General features: G+C 39.2%; 2 protein-coding genes across 12 annotated transcripts in view; one reads left to right on the forward strand and one right to left on the reverse strand.

The window, feature by feature from the left end:
- LOC122827369 (inositol polyphosphate-4-phosphatase type I A-like) overlaps positions 1 to 20,339 on the forward strand; it is a 90,258-nt gene that overhangs the window by 50,892 nt on the left and 19,027 nt on the right. For 9 of the 11 annotated variants that reach the window (XM_044110196.1, XM_044110197.1, XM_044110199.1 and 6 more), the window contains exons 1-5: positions 9,315 to 9,455; positions 16,006 to 16,101; positions 19,379 to 19,626; positions 19,748 to 19,792; positions 19,882 to 20,000. In XM_044110196.1, coding sequence (XP_043966131.1) covers positions 19,521 to 19,626; positions 19,748 to 19,792; positions 19,882 to 20,000 — 270 coding nt within the window. In that variant the 5' untranslated portion in view covers positions 9,315 to 9,455; positions 16,006 to 16,101; positions 19,379 to 19,520. Of the gene's footprint in view, positions 1 to 9,314; positions 9,456 to 16,005; positions 16,102 to 19,378; positions 19,627 to 19,747; positions 19,793 to 19,881; positions 20,001 to 20,339 lie in introns of those variants that run through there. The other 2 variants (XM_044110189.1, XM_044110190.1) reach the window with 2 other exon arrangements.
- Positions 926 to 7,491, reverse strand: LOC122827371 (sodium/hydrogen exchanger 2-like). The gene is made up of 13 exons (XM_044110200.1): positions 7,209 to 7,491; positions 6,805 to 7,130; positions 6,564 to 6,701; positions 6,230 to 6,480; positions 4,428 to 4,645; positions 4,142 to 4,341; positions 3,868 to 3,957; positions 3,708 to 3,778; positions 3,442 to 3,609; positions 2,950 to 3,055; positions 1,889 to 2,005; positions 1,680 to 1,773; positions 926 to 1,591 (listed from the first exon to the last, which is right to left on the reverse strand). The coding sequence occupies exons 1-13, from the start codon at positions 7,489 to 7,491 to the stop codon at positions 1,179 to 1,181; spliced, it is 2,475 nt and encodes an 824-aa protein (XP_043966135.1). The 3' UTR covers positions 926 to 1,178.

Genomic DNA, 20,339 nt, shown 5'->3' on the forward strand with positions numbered 1-20,339 from the left:
CAGCTGATTTATACATTAGACTGAAAACATAGCACTGTTCTCAAGAATCTTAAAATAAGTGAATCAATTTTTTTTATATAAAATAATCAATTAGTCATTGTACATTTCAATACTGAAGATTTATTATGTAAAAATTCTCATTTCTTATTGTGAAATAATTGCATGTGTAAAATACTTTGTGTACAAACCAATTTTTAGAAATCTTTTATTTTCTAGTAAAAAGGGAAAAACTTTTTCCTGTTATAGCACATCTCTATATGTCTGCCTTCCTACTCACACAGACATTTGCTAAGGTTACTCTTTAGCTCTATTTAAAAGAAAAGGAGATCATTATTATTAATCATTCGCTATTTGTTATGTTTCTTTTCTTTTTTTAATACTTTTCCCTAAGTAATAGTAGACATCAGTAACTTTCCCTTTACAAGTTTTAGCTTTCACTAATAATTAATCATACAAACTTATAAAAATCTTCCGCCTTTACAAAGTACAGTTGTGACTTACTAGAAAAAGCTAAAAATGTATCTTGATGAAATTTGTTTTACTGACTGATTTATTTTTTTCATGCTTCCTGATTCTGGCTCTATTATATTTTGACTGAAATTTTTTCTGATACAATTTTAATATGTGCAGAAAACTGAAGCTTGGCAAAACCTTCAGCAAATGGCCCTCTTTTCACTTTAAGACTGCTTTACGTTTTCATTTTGTGAAATTAATTTTGACTTCAGCATCTCGCTAATTTTAGCCAACACTCTCATCTTTAAACACACCATGCTGCCATCTGTTGAATTGGCTGGGAGGACATATTTTGCTAAGATAAGGGACTGTTGTGTGTGGGAGGTCAGTTAGTCAAGCTTTAATCCTGTGCAAATGCAGAAAACAGCAGACCTTTAAAAAAATTATTTTAATAGTGCCATTACATAAAAATTCCATTTATTTTATCACTGCTGACTCAAGACAGTCTAAACGTAAAAATACATACATGCAAATTAAGTCCTCAAATATAACAATGGTTTCAAATATAACGGATTGTTGTCCTGGTGAACATTATACACCATTATACTCTATTGGACGGTGACTGTAAAACAAGTTTTAGCCTGCTACTCCATATTTCTAGGTTCAAATTTCTCATCCATCAGAAAGAAATAACTTCTTTGTGTACAAAATACAAGGTCAGTTTGTTATGTTCTCCATGAGCTTTGGGATCTTACTGATGACGGTCTAAGTAATGAGTTTCCAGCCTCATTTGCTCCAAGATCCCTGTTTTCAGGGACCCAGCCTCGAGGAGGTAGATGCTGTTCCTCCCCTTGGCCTTCAGAGACAATCTCGTCTTCATCTTCATCAACCCAATTTGAGCTACGTCTCCTCGCTGCAGGAACTGGGGCTCTACGTCCTCTTACACTCGAGCCTGTAAAAATCTCATCCAGGTGGTCTTCTGTAGAAGATGGATCCAAAGGGTGTGTGGAGACAGCTGGTGGCTCCACTGGACTTATCCTTTCTTCAATGGTATTCAGTTTGCTCATCGGAATTAGAGAGCGGGATGAGGAGCGTGGAGACACACCAGATGACCGCAAACGATCCACCTCAGGAATAACTAATGGCAAACAAATCAGCCAGTGGAAGAATTTGCATGCTTATGTACCAGAGCCATTCAAAGGAATTCAAAAGGAGATCTTGCTCACCATGACTTCGTCTTCTGAGAGGAAAAGCAGAATCCAGATTACCACCAGGTTGGAGGGAGTAGTACCTCAGAGACTTGGAGATGTTCTGTGCTGGCTAATGGAGAAACAAGGCAGAAGGATAAAGGACAAAAGTAAACTTAGTATTTTGTTTTCTCTACTTTCCTCTTCAGAGAAACACAAAAGTTAAAAAGGAGCAAGAGAAGACAGACCTGTTCACGGAAACTCTCAACACGGAGGCTGCGTCGGATGCTCGCATGGCAGCGAATCAGAATCTCTCTGGTTTGGCTCTCATCTGGTAGATTGTATTTGCTGGTGAAAGCCGTGGTCTGAAAAACAAAATTGGTTACATGTTCAATATAAAGACAGGGATTAAGATTTAGACATTAAGAAAATAATGATACACAAGTTTAAAAATTTAATGGCTTTTGAGTTATTGATGGATCATCAAACAAGAGATGATCCGTCCATAAAATGTCTAATCGAATACTGTCGTCCACTTTGTTCTCAGTTTGAATAAATACCCCATCCGTGTCCCTATTTTTACTAGATACCCCAGTTCTTGTCTCTGTTTAAACTGACACCTGGGTGTCCCATCCCCATTTTTGCTGAATACCCTAGATAAGTGCATAGCTACACACAATTTCAAAGTTACTGTATGCCTCAGACTTGGTTCTCATTTTTACCAGATACCCCGTTCTTGGTCCATTGTCACCGAATACCCCAGTACAACAGATACTCTGGTCCTTTCACCAGATAACCCACTCCTTGTCCCCAGTACAAAGGATACCTTGGTACTTTTACCAGATGTCACAGTCCTTGTCACTTGTCACAAATTCCTTGGTACAATAATATCCTAGAGCTTTTTGCCAAATACTCTAGTCCTTGTCCCATTTTCACAAGATAAATGGTACAACTGGGACAGTCCCTGTGCCTGTTTTCAACAAATACCCTGATGCTTTGTTCATATTTTAACCAAATACCCCAGTCCTTGTTGACATTTTCACCAAATATCCTGGTTTTTATCCCCTCTTTTTCCGGATACTCCAGTCCTTGTCCTCATTTTTACAAGATAACCCAAATCTTGCCCTCATTTTCACTGGACACACCTGTTCAGTTCCACTACAACTTTGGGGGGTTTTTTAGGCGCATCTCTCCTGGCGCATATAAATAAAGTTAGTTGAATAAAACTGGTATAAAATTAATTATTCCAGAACACAGAAGATTATTTTTAAGAGTGTGGAAACATTTATGTATGAAATATGATTGTTACCCTTTGTCGAATTCTGTACATGTTCTTAGACAGGATGTCATGCATTTTCCTAATGTCAGTAGCCTTGAATTTCTTCTTTGGCCGAGATGCCTCCTTCTTCTCATCTCTAAGGTGAAGATGAAAGAAATTGACAGTCATTAAAGCCATCATTTATCATTACTATTATCATCAAGATGGACAAAGAGCATGGCAGCTTCCCTCTAGATGGAAAAAAGCTTGCAGTGAAATTAGATTTGGTATGAACATTCAGCTGATGGACGCATTAGAATATTGATTATACAGTTTCGAAGACTTGCTTAAATGTTTATGTCTACTGTTTTATCGAATTAGACATCGCTATATTGTCCAGTTCTGAACTTGTTACTGGAACCGGAGTAATTATTTGCCTTAATTGGCTTTTTTTCTCTCAGTACAAAGGTGGATTCACTGTCAATTAAGAATTTCCCAGAGAAACCACACTTTGGTAAATGAGTTGAAAATACAGTGACATACTGTAGGGAAACAAGAGATGGAGCTGCGCTGATGTCTCCCATCGGTGTGTCCAGCAGCTCGATGGCATTTTGAAGCTCCAGCTTCTTGTACAGTGACACTATACTCGACTCAGCTGTCCGTTCTCGCAGCAGGATGCGTCTCAAAAAGCGATCGTTGAACCTTTTAAACCTTTTGCAGAAAAATAGTTCAATATTGAATAGTTCAACCTGTTCAATCTGCTTTTCCAGGTACATTTTGGATGGTTCACATCTTAAAAGAATCCCTACTTGTCTTTCCAATAGTAGTGACTCCACTGTCCACACAAGTCTTCAATACCACAAAGAAGGTGCTCCATTGTCTAGAAAAACGTTGAAAAAATAAATTTCATAATTGGTGAACCATTTTACGAAAACACAACAATAAGAAGCAATGAAATCTGCTACTCACCCTGGTATGAATCTCCACGTTGATAGTATTAAGATCTTTGTTGGTCCTTCTGATCTTTATATACTCAACTATGGGGCGGATGCTGATGCCCTACATGAGACATGAGATAAAATCAAAGTAACAGAATCTGCAAAAAGTGAATTTGTTTCAAGAAATACAAAGACTTTTGCAAAGCTCTGAAGGAACTTAAGCCTAAAGGAATCCATGAATATAGTTAAAGAAAATAATGACAAAATAATATTATTAGAAGAATACTGACAAAGAGTGTGCCTACCTGGATGAAAACTGTGAATATGATGATGGCGATCGAAGCTGTGACAAACAGTTCTCTTCTATTAATTGTGTCCCCTAGAGTGAAGGCCAAAGCGAAGCAGATTGCTCCTCTCAGGCCTCCGTAGGCCAAGCCGAACTGGTCCTTTAAACTGAACTGAATGGTCCGGAACGGGTTAACAATCTGGGTCAGCACCAGAATTCCTTCAAAGGATGAGTTACGAAACAATCAATTACCCTGATTGCCTTGAATTTGAGAAAGTTCTGGAAAGAGTGAGAAAGCTCCTCACCGAGACCTCTCCACAGGAAGGCGAAGAGCAGCGTGAACAGGATGAAGGCCCAGTTCCACTCATGGACAGTTGTTATGGTAACCACACCCAAAAAGAAGAAGATGAGTGTCTCGGAGATGGTTGCCATCATCTTGACAACGTGGCGAATGGTGGTGCAGGATCTCTGAGAAACATTCTCCTCCACGTAGTACTTCATCGTTATGGCGCATGTGATGATGCTGTATGAATGATAAAAGAAAAACACATTAAAATCAAAGATCAGAGTATACTGGGCGAGTTCAGACATGTAGGTAAAGAACACCCTTATTGAGAACCTGTAGTCAGTTTCTAAAATGTATGTGAAGAAATGGAAGCCAACAGCCTGGGATCAAACACCAATAAAAATGCAAACAACAACAAACTCTTGACCAATATTTCAATTTCAGTTCATGCTCATTCTTTTCTAAGCTCCGGTAGCAGACAGTCCAGCAACAAATCCAAAGAGATCTCTGACTGAAGACTGGGTGACAGTCACATGACAGTCATGACATGCTAACAATTCAATTTCAGGCCAGCAGAGGCAATGCTCCACAGTAACATGTCCTGGATGCCACCATAAATTTTTGGCAAGCACTGCTAGCCCACCTCGTTTGCTTTTGCCACTCCTCTGTCTGGTCATATACTCAAAGCTAAAAACTAAGCAAGGCCTGCAAAGTGTTAACTCCTAATTAAATTTAAGTTATTTAATACATTTCACTCAAAATGCATTGTTTCACTTTGTATTTGTTTATTTCATGGCTGCTGTGCAAGCACCCTTGAAATAAATAAATACACAGTGAAATAATTAAATATATTTTTAAATATGTTTTCTTTAAAAATACTTACTACTTTAAAAGGTAGATTTAATTGCTTAATTGCACATGTCATACTTTCATGATGTAGTTATTAAATTACGTTTTAATTGTTTTATGATAATCAATTAGTGCAAGTTTTACACTGATGTGCTTCTTTGTATATTTATTTAATTTTGTCTTGCCAAAAACTTTCAGCTGGAACAGTGTAAAAAACCGACTTGATACGTTCTTCTCTTTGGCCACTAGAGGGTGGAAGATGATAAGTTGGCTCGTGTGTGTTATGCTGTATCATCATACATCTATATTATATTTGTTTTAAATTCTAACAGTATGAATTGTTTTTAGATTATTCATAAAAGAAAACAATTAGAAAACAATTAGAATGTAGTGATTATATTTCGTTACAGCTCACTCAATCTAGTGGCAATTTTATCAGAAAAGCCTCTATATCTATAGAACAAGACTTTTCATCTCGCAGATTTGTTTGTTTCTCAGTTGAACTGTACAAGCTAAATAATTGGAAATTATTTATTATGGTCTTCTTTCTATGTAGCTTTAGTAGGGTGTGTGAACTTTTAGGAACCAGAGTAGCTCCTGTCTGTGCAGGATGTCATCAAATCTTGACTTCCCATCGCCTCCTGAGGCTGGAAAGTTTTGTGGAAGAACAAGTTTGTGTTGTAATGGTGAAGGAAGGTGGGAGGAAGTAAGTGAAAAAAAACAAGACAACATCCATAAAGAAGTTATGTACAGTCAGATTTACAGAGCAAGCAAAAATAAATGCTATTTCCTCTGGCAGTAATTAATCTTCAAGCTTTAAAGGGTAAAAAAAAAACAACCCTGACCCCCAAAAAAAAATAAAAAAACGGAACATATAACAACGTGGTGTTTCAGTTTTGCTTTTGGAGCTGGAAAAAACAAAGTTTGAATTTGACTGCCATCAGGTTTGCAGTGATAAGCAGTGAAACTTACGCCGTGACGCTGGAGATGGCGAACAGCTCTGCCACCAGATAGGCCAGGTAGCTGAACATGAAGACGAACAGGGGCTCGATCTCCCGCACCCTGCTGGTGAAGCGGGAGGTGAATGCCGCCACGAAGCCAAACAGGAGCCCGAAAAGGACACCTCCAATTCCCACCACAAAAAACCTGGCCACTCCCAGGAACACATCTACAGAGTCAATGAGTGGCATGTTGGCCAGAAAGGCAAACATGCTGTAGAGGACCTGAAGCGGCAGAAAATGGAGCAGATTACTGGAAAACTACTGTTTTACTGTCATAAGAAAAATGTCAAACCACCATTACTCACCACTGTCACGGCATCATTGAAGAGACCCTCTCCAAAAATAACTATGTAGATTTGCTCATTGACTCCAACATCATCAAACACGTTTAGAGCTGCCACAGGGTCTACAGCAGAGATGATTGAGGCAAAAAGCAAGTTCTCCTGCAGTAATATGAGCAGACAAAGAAGACCCATAAGCACATCTACACCAACTATTTTAGGTATGTTAGATGCTGGTAGACACTGCAAGGGTTTCATGACTGACCTGCAAATAAATGTCTTGAAGGTTAAACACTTCAAACTGGCAGATGGCAAAGAGAGAGAGGCCTATGCCAATGCTGTTCCACAAGGTTCCCACCACAGCGTACCACAAGACCGTGCCAACATTTTCAAAGAATGGCTTTGTGGGCATGAAGTAGCCGCTCTCCAAAACAATGGGTGGGAGCATGTAGAGGAAGAAGACATCGGAGGAGAGAACGGCGGGGGGTTCCTCCTTCACAGAGTGCATGATGCCCCCAACTATGAGGCCGATGCCAATGAGAAGACATGACTCTGGGATCCAGATGGTGATTTTTTGGTAGATGTGGAAACCTGAATGGAATAGATGAAGCATTTCAAGGGTAGACTTCCAGATCATCCACAATTAGTCAAACCTGCTTTTCTACCTACCAATTTTGGAAAAAGAAGCCAGCAGTACCCATAAGGTAAACTCAAATGGGATTTGGATCCGACTGTAGTCCATTGTAAACACAGGAAGTTTGCCTTTCTCCTCCTCTGGATAAGGCTGAGGTTCCCCAATTTCATTTGGAAGAGGTTTGACAGTTTCAAGGCTTACTGAGTTTGTAGGTTCTGGTTCCTGGAGTTCACATTTTCCAGTAGTGCAGCAAAGAAAGATCACAAAAAGCATGCAGATAACTCCACATTTAGTTTTCAACAAAGTAAATCTCTCCATTTTTAAAAGTCAGAGTGGCTCAAAAGTCTTTCAAAAACATTTAAATTAATCTTAAAAATGGGGTAAGAAGTTTCTTTAATGGTCTAGATCTTGTGCAGGTTCTTGGATCACTCCCGTTCAGACCTAGTTTCATTAAATGTTAGAGTTTCGCTAGAAACTGAGAAAAAATAAAAACCAATCCCTTCTGTCCCATAATGTCACAAGGATCAGGACTGAGTTGCAAATCTGGTTTCGACTGTTGCTAAACCTGCTTCACCTATTTATCCTGCACCTACTGGGTGGAGCTGCATGTTGAAAATAACATGAAGAGGAAAACTAATCGTTGTCATCGGCATGATGTAATCGGGTCAAACCTCTTTCTGTCTCAGTTAACAAACATTCCCTTGATTCAAGCTTTAAGGCTCACTTAAAAAAAACTTGTGTGGGTATCTGCAGTACCTTATAAAATCCACATGATGGGAGCAGAGCACAATTCTGTGATTCGCTGGACGACATGGATTTAGGATTTTAGTGGCAGGTTTCTGAGCATATGTAGTATGCTAACTGTACCAAAAAACAAGTTAAACTATTGGGGAGATAAAAGCCATACTTAACAAAATTAACAAAGATGTTCGCTGGATTTCTTGATTCAACCTAACGGATGATTTCCTACCTGTTGAATTGCTTAGACTTCCCTAAACAGACTTCTTCTTTTGCTGTGTTCTAAAGTATTACTATAATCAGTTCATAAAGAATGTAACCTAAATAGGAATTGGATTTATGATGGGAATGGGTTGAGGAAAGCTATCCAAAAAGTGTATCTCTGAATGGCTCGTGAGATGAAAGACAGCTTAATCAAAGTCTATACATAAATCTATATGAGATAGGATGCCATGATCTTAAACAGACTTTCAATTAAAACAATTTTACATAGAAAAATGGCAAATTCCTCTAAAGGAGTGTACAGAGTTATTGCTGGTGTTACAAAGTGGCATTTTGTTCCCACATATTAAATGTTTTACTTTTTCAACATTTTGATTTGGATTTCTTTCATAATAAGTAAAAGCATTGCTTGAAAATAGTTTATTGGGTTAAGTCACGTGTCCTTTGTCTAATAACATTTGTTTGATGATCTGAAAATTTTAATTTGACAAAAAAACAAAACCTGAAAAAATACATGTGCATTTACAAAGAATAGTTTCTACAGATGCTTTCTTATGTCATTTGTTTGTTTGACTGTATCCAATTTTATCTACAATGCATTTAATAGAGACTTTGTGGATATTTAGGTTTATTTGTGTGGTTTTCACTTGCTGTATAATTGCATTTTCATGCATTATGCAACAAACAAATTTCTGTAGTTCTTTTTGATAAGTATAATTTTTACAGTACCAATTTTCACATTTGTTAGTGCTACTGTATCTACCACAATAAAATGAAATTAATATTTGCCACTGAAACAGACAGAAATACAGATTTGTGAAATCACAATTGAAGTTGCTATGCTGAAATACTAAAATAGATTATTACTATAAAACTAGCCTTTTATAATGAATAGTTAAATAACCAAATATCACAAGATAATGAAAAATATATGCCTTTTCATTTTAGCATGTCATTTCTAATATTTTATCCCCTTGTCTTAAAGTATTTCCAAATTATTAACCAGACTTCTCTAAATCAAAATACCTAAAACAGGCAATATTTTTTTAAGCCTAAAATAGACCACATTTTGTTTTGTTTTATTTTATTTTTATTTTTATCCAGTAAAAACTGAACGCGCTGCGTAAGATACGCAATGACGTCTGGCTGTTCTTGACGCAAGGGGCGTGGCTAAAGGCAGTCACTGCTGCGGCTTGGGTGACGTCCAGAAGGAGACATAAGAGAAACTGTGCTGCAGTTTACAGACACCCACTTTCAGACGGCTGTCGTGTTTTCTTGCCGGTAACCGTTTTTGTTTTTAAAGAGATAACGGAGCCAAACTGGTATGTAGCTGCTACACATATGTTTTTGTTTTTAACCTGAAGTTGTGGAATAGCGGTTGGTTTTGTCGTCTGTGGGAAGCGAACTACCGCGGCTTTACTGTTTATAATGCTGGGGACAAGTTCTTAAACCGAAGGAGTTATTTTTTTGCCTTTTTGTAATCTTTTGGTGTAAACCCTGCATATGACTATCTACTAACAGCTTATAATACACCGAGTTAGCAATATGCGCAGTGTGACTGTATAAGAAGCCAGAATTTTGTTTGAATATGGCAGAGGACTACTAACCTTCTTTAGGGGGAAGTCTTTTGATTTTAAGTAATTCTGAGCTGCGTAGTTATGCAACTTTATTAATAAACAAGGTATCTTCAAGGCTGTGTTTGTAAATGAGTAATATTTCGGCTTTATTGCTGCAGGGCAACCTTTTTCCATTGCATCTGAGCGGTAATGAGATGTAATAGAAACCTGCTTAGAATGCTCGCGCGCGCGCGTCGCAGTGTACCCTGTGTGGATGCTGACTGGGTGAGGGAATGTAAACACATGTGTTCCTGACAGCTGCCTGCAGTCCTGCTGCTTTTCTAGTTTCACTCCGAGGGAGTCAAGGTCAGTGGTGTGGAGGAGATGAGGAGGATGCTCCTCGGCTTCAAAACGAGGCCTTTTACCGCGACTGGGATGAGTTTAGGAGGTGGTTCGAGAATGTAGAGCCAGCGTTGAAGAGCATATGTGCACCCAGAGTGTTTTCTGCTTTTCCATTTTTCAGGGTTTTCAACAATCTGATTTACTTGAAGCGAACTGCTGAGAACAAGAGCTTCGCTAAAGCCTATTTTCCTATAGCTTCATCTATAAAACAATAATAAAATGTTTATGTTGAGTCTTTGTATTTTAGGGATGAAAAGTATAGAATTTGCTGTCCAGGTCTGGATCAGAATGTACTAAAAAACATTGGTCTATGTTTGGGTTTTCAGGCTTTACTCCATTTTCTGTTTAAAATATTTAAAAAATAGAAATTTCTAGACAAAATAAAACGAAAGATTAAAATTTTAACTTGGTTAGAAAAAATAAAAAATCAAGAAAATTTAGAATTTGTTCCTATTGTGGAAACAATTTTTTTCCCGTTTGATTTTTGTTTTTTTGTCTTGTGCTACTTTTAAGGACTATAATATTTGTTAAAAATAAAATAAAAAAGAAATAAACGTTTAGATGAAAGAGCAAGCAAGTTGATTTGATGAGTGTTTGGAAATTATTTATTTATTTTATGGACCATTTTGTTGTCCCCTTTGGGATCTGGACTTACTTATATCATAATTGGACCTGAATCTTGTTTTGGGAGCAAATGACAGCTAAATAATTCTACAACCAATGATTCTGTCACACCGACTACACTTTAGAACCTGCTCAGAGTAGAAATAGCTGTTTTGTTTTGGTAATAATTGTTCTGGTTAAACATCTGCTCCTTCCTAGTAAATGCTATCCACCACACAGGGAAAAAAGCCCTGATCTGCAAAAACCGGTGCCACATCAGAGTAACGGGTAGTCACTTTTCTCATCAGTTACTCTCCTTCATTAGTTTAACATTTAGCAAAAAAAAAAAAGCGATGATTTTCATCACCCCAGCTGATCTATTTGTTGATCTGATGATTGTGTTTGTTGGATTTAGCAGGGAGCCAGTTGGAGTTTCCCCAGAAGATTTTCTGGATACCTTTAGGGTAATTTTGGGTCTTTTAATATGTAATTCACACTAGTCTTAATCCCCCCCTTGCTGTCTCCTTCCACTAAACAGGAGTCCCTAGAGGTTACCAGAATTTATCACCGACTGCATCTGAGCATCACAAGTGGACTGTAAACGCGTTTGTTTTTTTTGTTGTTGACGCCATGTGCTTGTCGTGACTCATCAAACTCAGCTGTGAGCAGGGAGTCTGTTGATCCACGCTCCTCTGCTTCTGTGCATTATCTTCCCTGGTGATGATGCGCTGGTGGGTCGTTACCAGCGCATGCTGGCAGTCCGCTGGTCGTCTGGATGCTTGGGAGCTGGGAGGCAGCTAATGAGGAGACAAATCCTTATCAAACATCTCATGTAAAGGTCACATAATTTAAGGCTTTTATTTGCTTAACATGAACTAAAATGGAGTTGATGTAAGTTTTCTTACACATTAAGAACACTGAAATGTCAGTGTCCTTGTTCTTTAGCTCAGTAAAAAAGCAAAATGGAAGACAAAATTCAAACATGTTTTGACTTGGAGCTAAAAGCCACAGCAGTTTTGTGTTATTTTAAAATGAATTGCTCTTTTTCTGAGCACACTGAAGCTGCAAAACCTCCTGAACATCACCCTGTCTAATTTGCGAGCACATATGCGGTCTGCTGCTGATAACGGCTGTTCTCAAGTAACGGCGTCTTTAATATTGATGAGCTCTGGGGGAAGTTAAAGACGCATCAGCACTCCGCCATGTAGCCGGCAGCTCGGGTTTAGCAGCAGTTTCGCTGCGCTTCCTCATGTGGAACAGCTGTCGCGGAGTTTCCTGCGCGGTGAGCGCTCTTGAAAAGCATCTTGAGACGGTGAGAAAGAGCAGCTGGAAACCGATTTGTCTCCGATGCTCAGCTTTCGACATTAAAATATCGAAAGCTATTCGACTAGACATCGGTGTAGTTCTCCTTTCATCCGGTGTCTGTGATCAACAATTGAGTGTAGGAGGAGTTATGGTGGATTTTCTTTAACTGCCACAGTTTCAAAAATTAGACACAGGCTCAATAGATTATTCTGTCTGGACATGTGACTGCTTTTTCTGTAAAGAGCAAATAGTAAATCCTTTTCCTGGCCTCCACATCCTCCACGTTTCTATGGAGGATGCCACTGTGGTTTGAACTTTGTTTGCAGTTTGGAACACCCAGTTCTAGCCTCCATTGACCAAAACCGTCCCCTTCATCTCTCCTGCTGCTCTAATCCACATAGACATCAGAAATGATAAGTGAGTAATCGTGTTTTCCGTCGTTCCTGTTTTTTGCACTTTGCATTTCTTGCTCACCCTGTCACAGCGCCAAACGTGGGACAACCGCTGCGGTCCACAAAGTGTTAACTGGATCAAGCGTTCAAGAGGCAGGAGAAGTTAGAATGAGTATTAAAAGTGCAGCAGAGGAAATGGGTGAGTGTCTGCGCGCTCGTGGCTGCCTCCTCGTGACGGCATCTGCAGCTGAGTTTGTTTACACCCCGAGCCTGCAGACCGTCGTGCACTGGAACGCTGATGTCATGCTTACATTTGGGTGTAGGTTTGTGCTGCGATGTACAGAGGATCTGGGGGGAAATGCATCGTCACGCTGTTTGCTAATAGGCCAATGCAGCCTCGTTAGGAAAAATTTGATATAAATTGTGACTGGACTCAAACGGATGCACAGATGTGGATGGACGGTGCACACCTTAGGATCTGAAAGCTTTTTTTTGTTTGTGCATCCGCTGGTTGTTTTTCAGACACTGCAGAAAGTTTAGCTTGTGGTGTCCATTAAAAGAGACTTGAAAGTTGAGCCTCTTGGCTCACTTCTGCTTTCAGGGGGGTTCTGCTGTGAGTTCTGCTCTCTTAAGTGAAGTCTCACAATACAAACACAATGTTCCATCGGACTTGTAAAGCAATTGTTGCTGCCCGTCAGCCTAGGAAAGGTTACAAGGTTCCATCTACTCAACGCAATAAAGTTTCTGCATATGTGCAAAACTTTAAAGATGGCTGCTGATCTTACAAAGAGAAAACTCTCTGAATATTGCCTATCGGAACAATAGGTGGACCTTGCAGTCATTGGGTGTATCACGATTTCCTCTGTATTGAAAAGTTGTATATGATCCTATAGGATCAGCAGTAACTGAGGATCTTACAGGTGATGAGCAGGCTGTTCATATTTAATCTGGTCTTATGTTGTGGCTCGTTTCCATTTTAACTCGTCAGTAGGTCCGACCTGGAGAATTTGAAGTTGATGATGCTATTTTTGACTGGAAAAGCTTCGCTGTTAGGCTAACTTCTTTTAGCAAAACCTGAACACAACAATAATCTTCTCCAGCGTCCAATCTGCTTCTTTTTATGATATAACAATGTGCCTCAGTGGCTTTGTTGTCCATTGCTGTTGTGTGGGGATGTAACTTGTATGTCAGATTTAGAGGTGTACCATTATGTTGAAAAATATTTAAAATGCGTTAAAAATTAGTGGAATAAATTTATCAAAGTGAATAAATTAAAGTCCCATCCGTATGTTTGATATTAGTATCAAGTATTTCTCAGTGGGCCAAGAGAAGTGGATTTGTCATCCATTTTTTGTGTTGCGGATGTCGCTTGTGCATCATGGATTGAGGTGTACCAGAAACACGTGAACACAAAGGTTCCAGCTGGAACCTTTTGTATGTTTAAAAAACCCAATAAAGACCCAGCTCTGGATATTGGTATCAAACGTGGTACGGCTTAATTCCATTCAGAAATGTTCCAATATTGAAAACCCATCCTTAAGATGAAAATAAGGCATTTTCCTTGGGCTCTGTCACTTATGTATTTTAATACTTTTGCTGGCTGCCAACCAAATTACCTCCCATTAATGACAAAGTTCAGATGCGTGTGTGAGGTTGATCGTCCCACCAGAACTGACACTACACTGAATTTAATTTCAGCTCCGACTACATGAACGTTGTTGTCTGTGACTGCCGTCAGACCCAGTGAACGCTCTGCCAAAAGCCACTCCTTCACAAACAACAGAAGGGACATGTCTTTTTTTTTCTACTTTGAGTTCCTGACAATTTTATAGTCTGACTTTGAGAGGCTAATACGTGTCAAGTCCTCTTATCAGTGCAGTAAGAAAGGGCAGGAAGCTCAATGCACTGCTTGTTCAATGGTTCAACAAAGACACCGAAACGACCTGGAGATCAACCTGGAAGCTTAGGTTGCTTTATTTTGACGGTTTACATTTGGTCAGCGATGTTTATGTTATCCCACTGGATGTGGCTCTGGGAGATGCTCGCTACGTCACTGCGTGTGTTTTTGTGTCTGAGGCCTCGGCCGCAGCTCATTTTCATGTGAAAGGGCCACAGCTGCTCCGTCCCCATAAAGAAATTATTCATGTCTTGTTCTGATGCCCATCCCTGAGGGGGGGGACGCGTGCTGTCAGGGGAGCATCTCTGATTCTGGTTCAGTCCTGCAGCCTGATGATGACTAAGCCAAGGCTTATTTTACAGTGTTCATGTTCAGCTTTAGTGGTGGAAACCAGCGTCAAAGACAATGTGAAAATCCTAGAGGGCTTTATTATTGGCTAATTCACATGTCCTGGATGATTCATTATTCCACAATGACTGGCATTTTAACAGTCAGGTAAAGGAACAGACAAGAAAACGGATGTTGTTGGGGTTTTTTTTCTTAATGTTTACAAAGTACAAATTAACCCAGTTTTGCTATATAAGGACTTAGTTAATATTTTTCCAAATGTAATTTTGTTTCAGTTGTAATTAAAGATGAATATGTCAAATTTTGTAATAGTCCTTGCCATTCTAATTTTGATTTAATTTTCATGTATTATAGCCCCATTTTGTTGTGGGAATTTCTTTTTTTTCTTTTACTTAAACTTAAATTAATCCATAGAAGTTTGTGTTGCAATGTGAGAGAAACAAAAAGTCAACTGCTATGTTAAATATTGACGATGTACAAGGTAGGAGGTCATAAAGATTCATTCTTGAGCTAAAATGCATCAGTTGAAAAACTTTTCAGAGGCTTTTCAGTCATGATAACATTCCTCCTAGAAATCCGCACTTCCTGTAGAGAAACTCTCTGATTTTACACTGTCCTTAAAAAGTTTTACATTTGTGTATCTAAATTTAAAGCCTTAAAATGTCTTAAGTTCATGTTTGTTTGTTTTTTTTAAAAAGAAAATGTAAGTTGATCTTAATCATCAATCACAGGTCTTAAATTTTGTTGCGACAGAACTATTTAATCTAGCTTTTAAACATTTATTTTCTCTTAGGACGTTTCTGTCAGGCAAAGGTTGCAGATATCTTTATTGCGGTTTGTGACTTGAGGTTGTTGCACTAATAGTGACTAGCTGCTAATATATCCCTTCTCGCTAAATCAAGTAAAGTTTATTTGTATGGTACATTTCAGCGACAAGGCGGTTCAAGGTGCTTTACGTCATAAAAACACAAAAATACAAAGTCACAGAGCACACAGTCAACAATTATAGCTAGCGTAACTGTTATTTAACTGGCCAGCTTTTCTGCGTCTGTCGTGGAAAAGTGCAAATGTGTCACCAATTGGCTGGATGACGTTGGCTAACACCGCTAGTTTTATTCTGGTCAAAGAGAGAGCACCACAAAATATGACATTCTTTGTTTAATTTCCGTTGTCATACAGGACTTAGATTTCATTCATTATAACCCTGTTTTTTGCAGTCTGATTAAATCAGACCTAGTTACATGCGGCTTGTTAAAAGTGAAACAACATGTGTCAACATCACTACTTCCCCTTTTGTTAAAACTACAATCTTTTGAACCGTTTCCGATTTGTTTCACGTTTTCATTTTTCCGTCTGCTGTCTTTTACAGGCATCGAGCAAAGACCCAAATTTGGCCGTAATAAACCGTTCTCGGTCCTCTGAGTGAGAAAAAGTGCGGCTGCTCGAAGAGAGGAAGCATTGAAACGTGAGTTTTGCCATGTATGGTCAACTGGAGTGTCTGTCCCTGAATCTGGCTTTTGTGCCTGAGGTTTAAACCAAAGACAGAAGCTGTAAACACTCACAGAGGCTGTTGCTCTTTACATAAATCAGTGCAAGGACAAGCCTGGCGCTTCTTTCTGCTGGGATCCTTAATCAAATTCCAACAAGTGCAGTGCAAATTACAAACTCCCTTCTTCTGTTTCTACTTCTTTTTTCAGATCATCAAACTTAATAATAATGTGAAAAAGCCATCAAAATCAACCAGGATTGAAGTGAACTTGTGCCTCTTACAGGCACCTACATATTTCAGTCCAGGAAAAGACGATCTTTTGTCTCTGCTGTGAACAAGCTTTAGTTCATGACAGACTTGAAGCTTGCTGGGCTTTTCCTAAGTACCCTAACCAACTTCCTGTAATCTGACAGTGGCAGCTTGGGGTTTTCTGCCAGACGTTTTGCAAAGTAGTGAATAACCTCTACTTAGTTTCTAACAGGAAATATATTTAGTAAACTAGCACAAAGTGAATATAATCATAGTTGGCCGGAGTTTGTGTTGCTCTTGGTTCCACCAGGGCCTAACAAAATTCATGCAATACACCCCAGATATGGGTTGTAAGTGTCAGGAACTCTGACAAGCGCTCTGTAAGGTTTATACAAAGTATGTGTGAGTGTGTACCCCAGTTTATGTGACTCACAGACACACACACTCTTGGATCTCGTGTTGGCTAAATTTGGAGCTGCCTTATATGGCTGCTTTTCCTCATTCCTTGTAGCAACACCATAAATTGATTGTATGACTACATTTCAAACTGGTAAATGATCAGATCATCTACAGATCTGACCAGTAAACATTTCTATTCTTCATTCTTGCTTTGTAGCAGTTAAGGCCTTCCTTACATCAACATAGAAAGAGCATTGTAGAGATGTGTAACTGTCTGAAGATACAGAGGAGTGGCAATAATGAATTGAGTTGGCATTTATGAAGAAACATTAATTAGGATGATGTGATGATGAAAACGGACGATGAAGAAGTTTTCATCTTCCATTTTCGCCCCGCTAGACGTTTTTGGCATTGGAAATGGAAAAAAGTGACTTCAGCCGGACGAGACGCTGGAAAATTCTCATTAGTTTTCAAAACAAAGGAGTACAAATGCATCCATTCTGGCAAAGATGAAGAGTTTCAATCAACGTTTCCGTCTCTAAAGGACCATCAGGCTTCGGGGTGTCTGCACATCCTCAAAACATCTTCATCATGTTATGTGACTCACTGCTAAGATTTCCTTGCTAGCTAGCTACCTTACTAGCTTTTTTGTTTTGTTTTTTTGCGTTTATCTTTAGTACAAATTTATCGCCAAGCTATCTCTGCAGTAGCACACAGGCATACAAATGTTCTGTCCTCTGCCAGCATTACCCACGTTGTTCTCTTTAAATTGTAAACACCTTTGATGGAGTGCAGGACCTCGGAAACTCTCCAGCTACGCCTGCTTTTATTCCAGAGGCTTCACTGATCCATGATCAGGGAAATAAAACTGCCAGTGCTGGCTAAAACACTTCCAGACTGTAGATCTCACTCATCTGGTCATCAATGCTTCAGTTGTGTTTCAGCAGAAATGCATTGGCAACAGGCAGTTTTTGTATGATAAAATCAAATTCTGTTTTATTGAATTTCAGTAAAATTGAATTCTTTGCAGTTCATTCCATAAATGGAAATTGGAAAAACCAGTTGTTAATTGAAAAAAACTGTAAGAAGTGATCATTGTAGTGTCATGCTCATTGATTGCTTTTATTAAGAGCCGTAATGCAGGCCACTTTTCAAGTTTTTCTATGTAAAAAAAAATAAAATAAATTCTGAAAATTAATATTTGTTTACAACAACCCAGTAACATGGACGGAAGTTTTTTTTGGTGGTTTTAGCATGTCAAAACGTGAAAATTTGAGCAGGTTTGCACTTCATTTTCAGGTCAGGCAATTTAATCCTTTCTTTAAGCTTCCTCAAAACTGAGGCGACAACTGTTGTTCGTTTTGTAAGCAGTAGATTGTCAGGTCGTCTCGGTTTATGTGCTGGAACACGTGAACCATCTTGTGCTCTCATGCAAGCCCCATTCAAATTCGGATGGAAATCAAATCGGCTTGCTTTGGGCCACGAAGGACACCAGCTGCTCCAGATGTTTGACACATGTGGGTCGTCCGTAAAGTGGGACACTTTGAGTGCTGGACCCCATACGCCAGGAAGTAGGCCAGTCCCACCGTAAAAACTTGTATGAGAAAGCTGATTTAATATATTTTATTTTTAATGTTAGCTCAAACTTAATGTTTGGGCTGTAGATGGAGTTGAATTTGTGTGTCTTTCTTTGCGCGTTGTTAAAGCAGACCAGTGAGTCTCTCCATTGGAGTCGCCTACAGTCCCCAGTGTTCACAGCTTTCATCCAAATAGGCTAATTGCTCTTTTATTAAAGTGGGACAGAAGCAGCGGAGGCGGCACACAGTGAGAGCACGACGTCCTCATTCCCAATAGGGAGCTCAGAATTTCCTGACGTTCCCCAAAAGCAAAGATGGCGACAAGGATGTAAACATGGAATACGTAAAATGAGTTGAGTAGAGCATTTAGTGCTGAATGGACAAAAAACACCTTGTGAAATACAAATTTATCTTCTTTATTGAAGTTCTCACTGAAAACCCCCTCAAAGTAAACCAGTTAAAAGTCAGAGTCTTTGTGCAGATGAAGATTAGATCTTTTTAGGGTTCTGAAATTCCTTCATCAAACCTCAAGTGTACAACATATATGGTAAGCAGTGGGTAGAAAAACTAATTATGGCCCATGAATCTGTAGTTTAGAGAGAGACAGCAACTATACCTCTTTTTATCTGCATTGTTTACACTTTCTGGATGACTTCATCAGCTTTTCTCATCGTTATGGAAGAATTTCAAATGAGTTGAATTGTGGGTATTGACTAGCCCACTGCCACACCGTAATACTTTTGTTTTTCAGCCGTTCTGTAGATATTGTTCTGTTGAAAACCCAGATTGAACCAAGGTTCTGTTGTCAAATTGAGAGCCTCACAGTTTTACACATAATTACAACAAACTTAAAAGAAAAGACGGTTTCAAACATATATATATATATATATATATATATATATATATATATATATATATATATATATATATATATATATATATATATATATATATATATATATATATATATGGTTATATCAGTATGAATCAGCAGTTAACTCTAAAACTGATTGCTTTTCTCTCTCTAGGTTCCCCTAGAGGTGGTGAGGGGTTCAGCGGATCAACTGTGGATCTTCACAGGGCCTCGCCACATGGGAGTGCGCTTCCGCACTCATAAAGGTGTGAGTTTGGGACTCCCGCCGTCCCGTCGCCTGCTGCTGCTGGACCGACATGGCCGGTGGCAGAGAGCGCAGAGAACGAACACAGCGGCCATGGTCGGTGTACCGGGCCAACACCTTCGAGCTTTCCAGCGAGATGATCGGCCTGGCGCTCGCAGGTGAGGAGTCACAGGATTTATGGAAACCTTCTGAGGATCGGTTGCCTTGGAGTCTAAACGTTGCGGGTTTGATTCCACCTTACTCTCTTGTCACACATTGCTGTGTTCCTATTTTTTTCAGGAAATAGTCAGGATCCAGACGAGCCTGTTTTAGAGTTCAGTGTCGGTGAGCATTACCATAATCCTCTAGAAACTACTTGAATACCTCTTGTTTTGTGCCTCGGTGACTGTAGAAGTGTTGTCGCTGTATTCCAGCTTGCACGGAGCTGGCCACTCCCTCTTTGGAGCGAAAACCAAACAGCTTTGTAGCAGTGAGCTGCACAACCCCGCCACAGGCCTTCTGGACCAAACATGCCCAGACCGAAGTCATAGAGGTCAGTCTGTCCAGAGGAACCGATTATAGCCGCTTCTCCATCGCCAAGTCTCACTCTAACCGGTTAATATCTGGATTTGTTCAAGTTTTCAGCATCTCCTTTGGAGTCTGTTCCTCACTACAGACATGACCGTGCGAACGTGGTCGACTGATGATTTTGTTTGTGGCGACACTTTGCAATGGTGGACCTTGAGGTTTTGGTTTTGATGGACTTAAATAAATCCATATATCTAATTTTGTCTCATCAAAATTAAATTATCTTATCTTATTCAGATTGTGGCATTTCATTTTTAATTTTTTAAGCTTTCAACCGCTGGATTTCTCTGAAATAAATAAGCGG

The sequence above is a fragment of the Gambusia affinis genome, linkage group LG24 (genome assembly GCF_019740435.1).
Source record: "Gambusia affinis linkage group LG24, SWU_Gaff_1.0, whole genome shotgun sequence".
Classification (NCBI taxonomy): Eukaryota; Metazoa; Chordata; class Actinopteri; order Cyprinodontiformes; family Poeciliidae; genus Gambusia; species Gambusia affinis.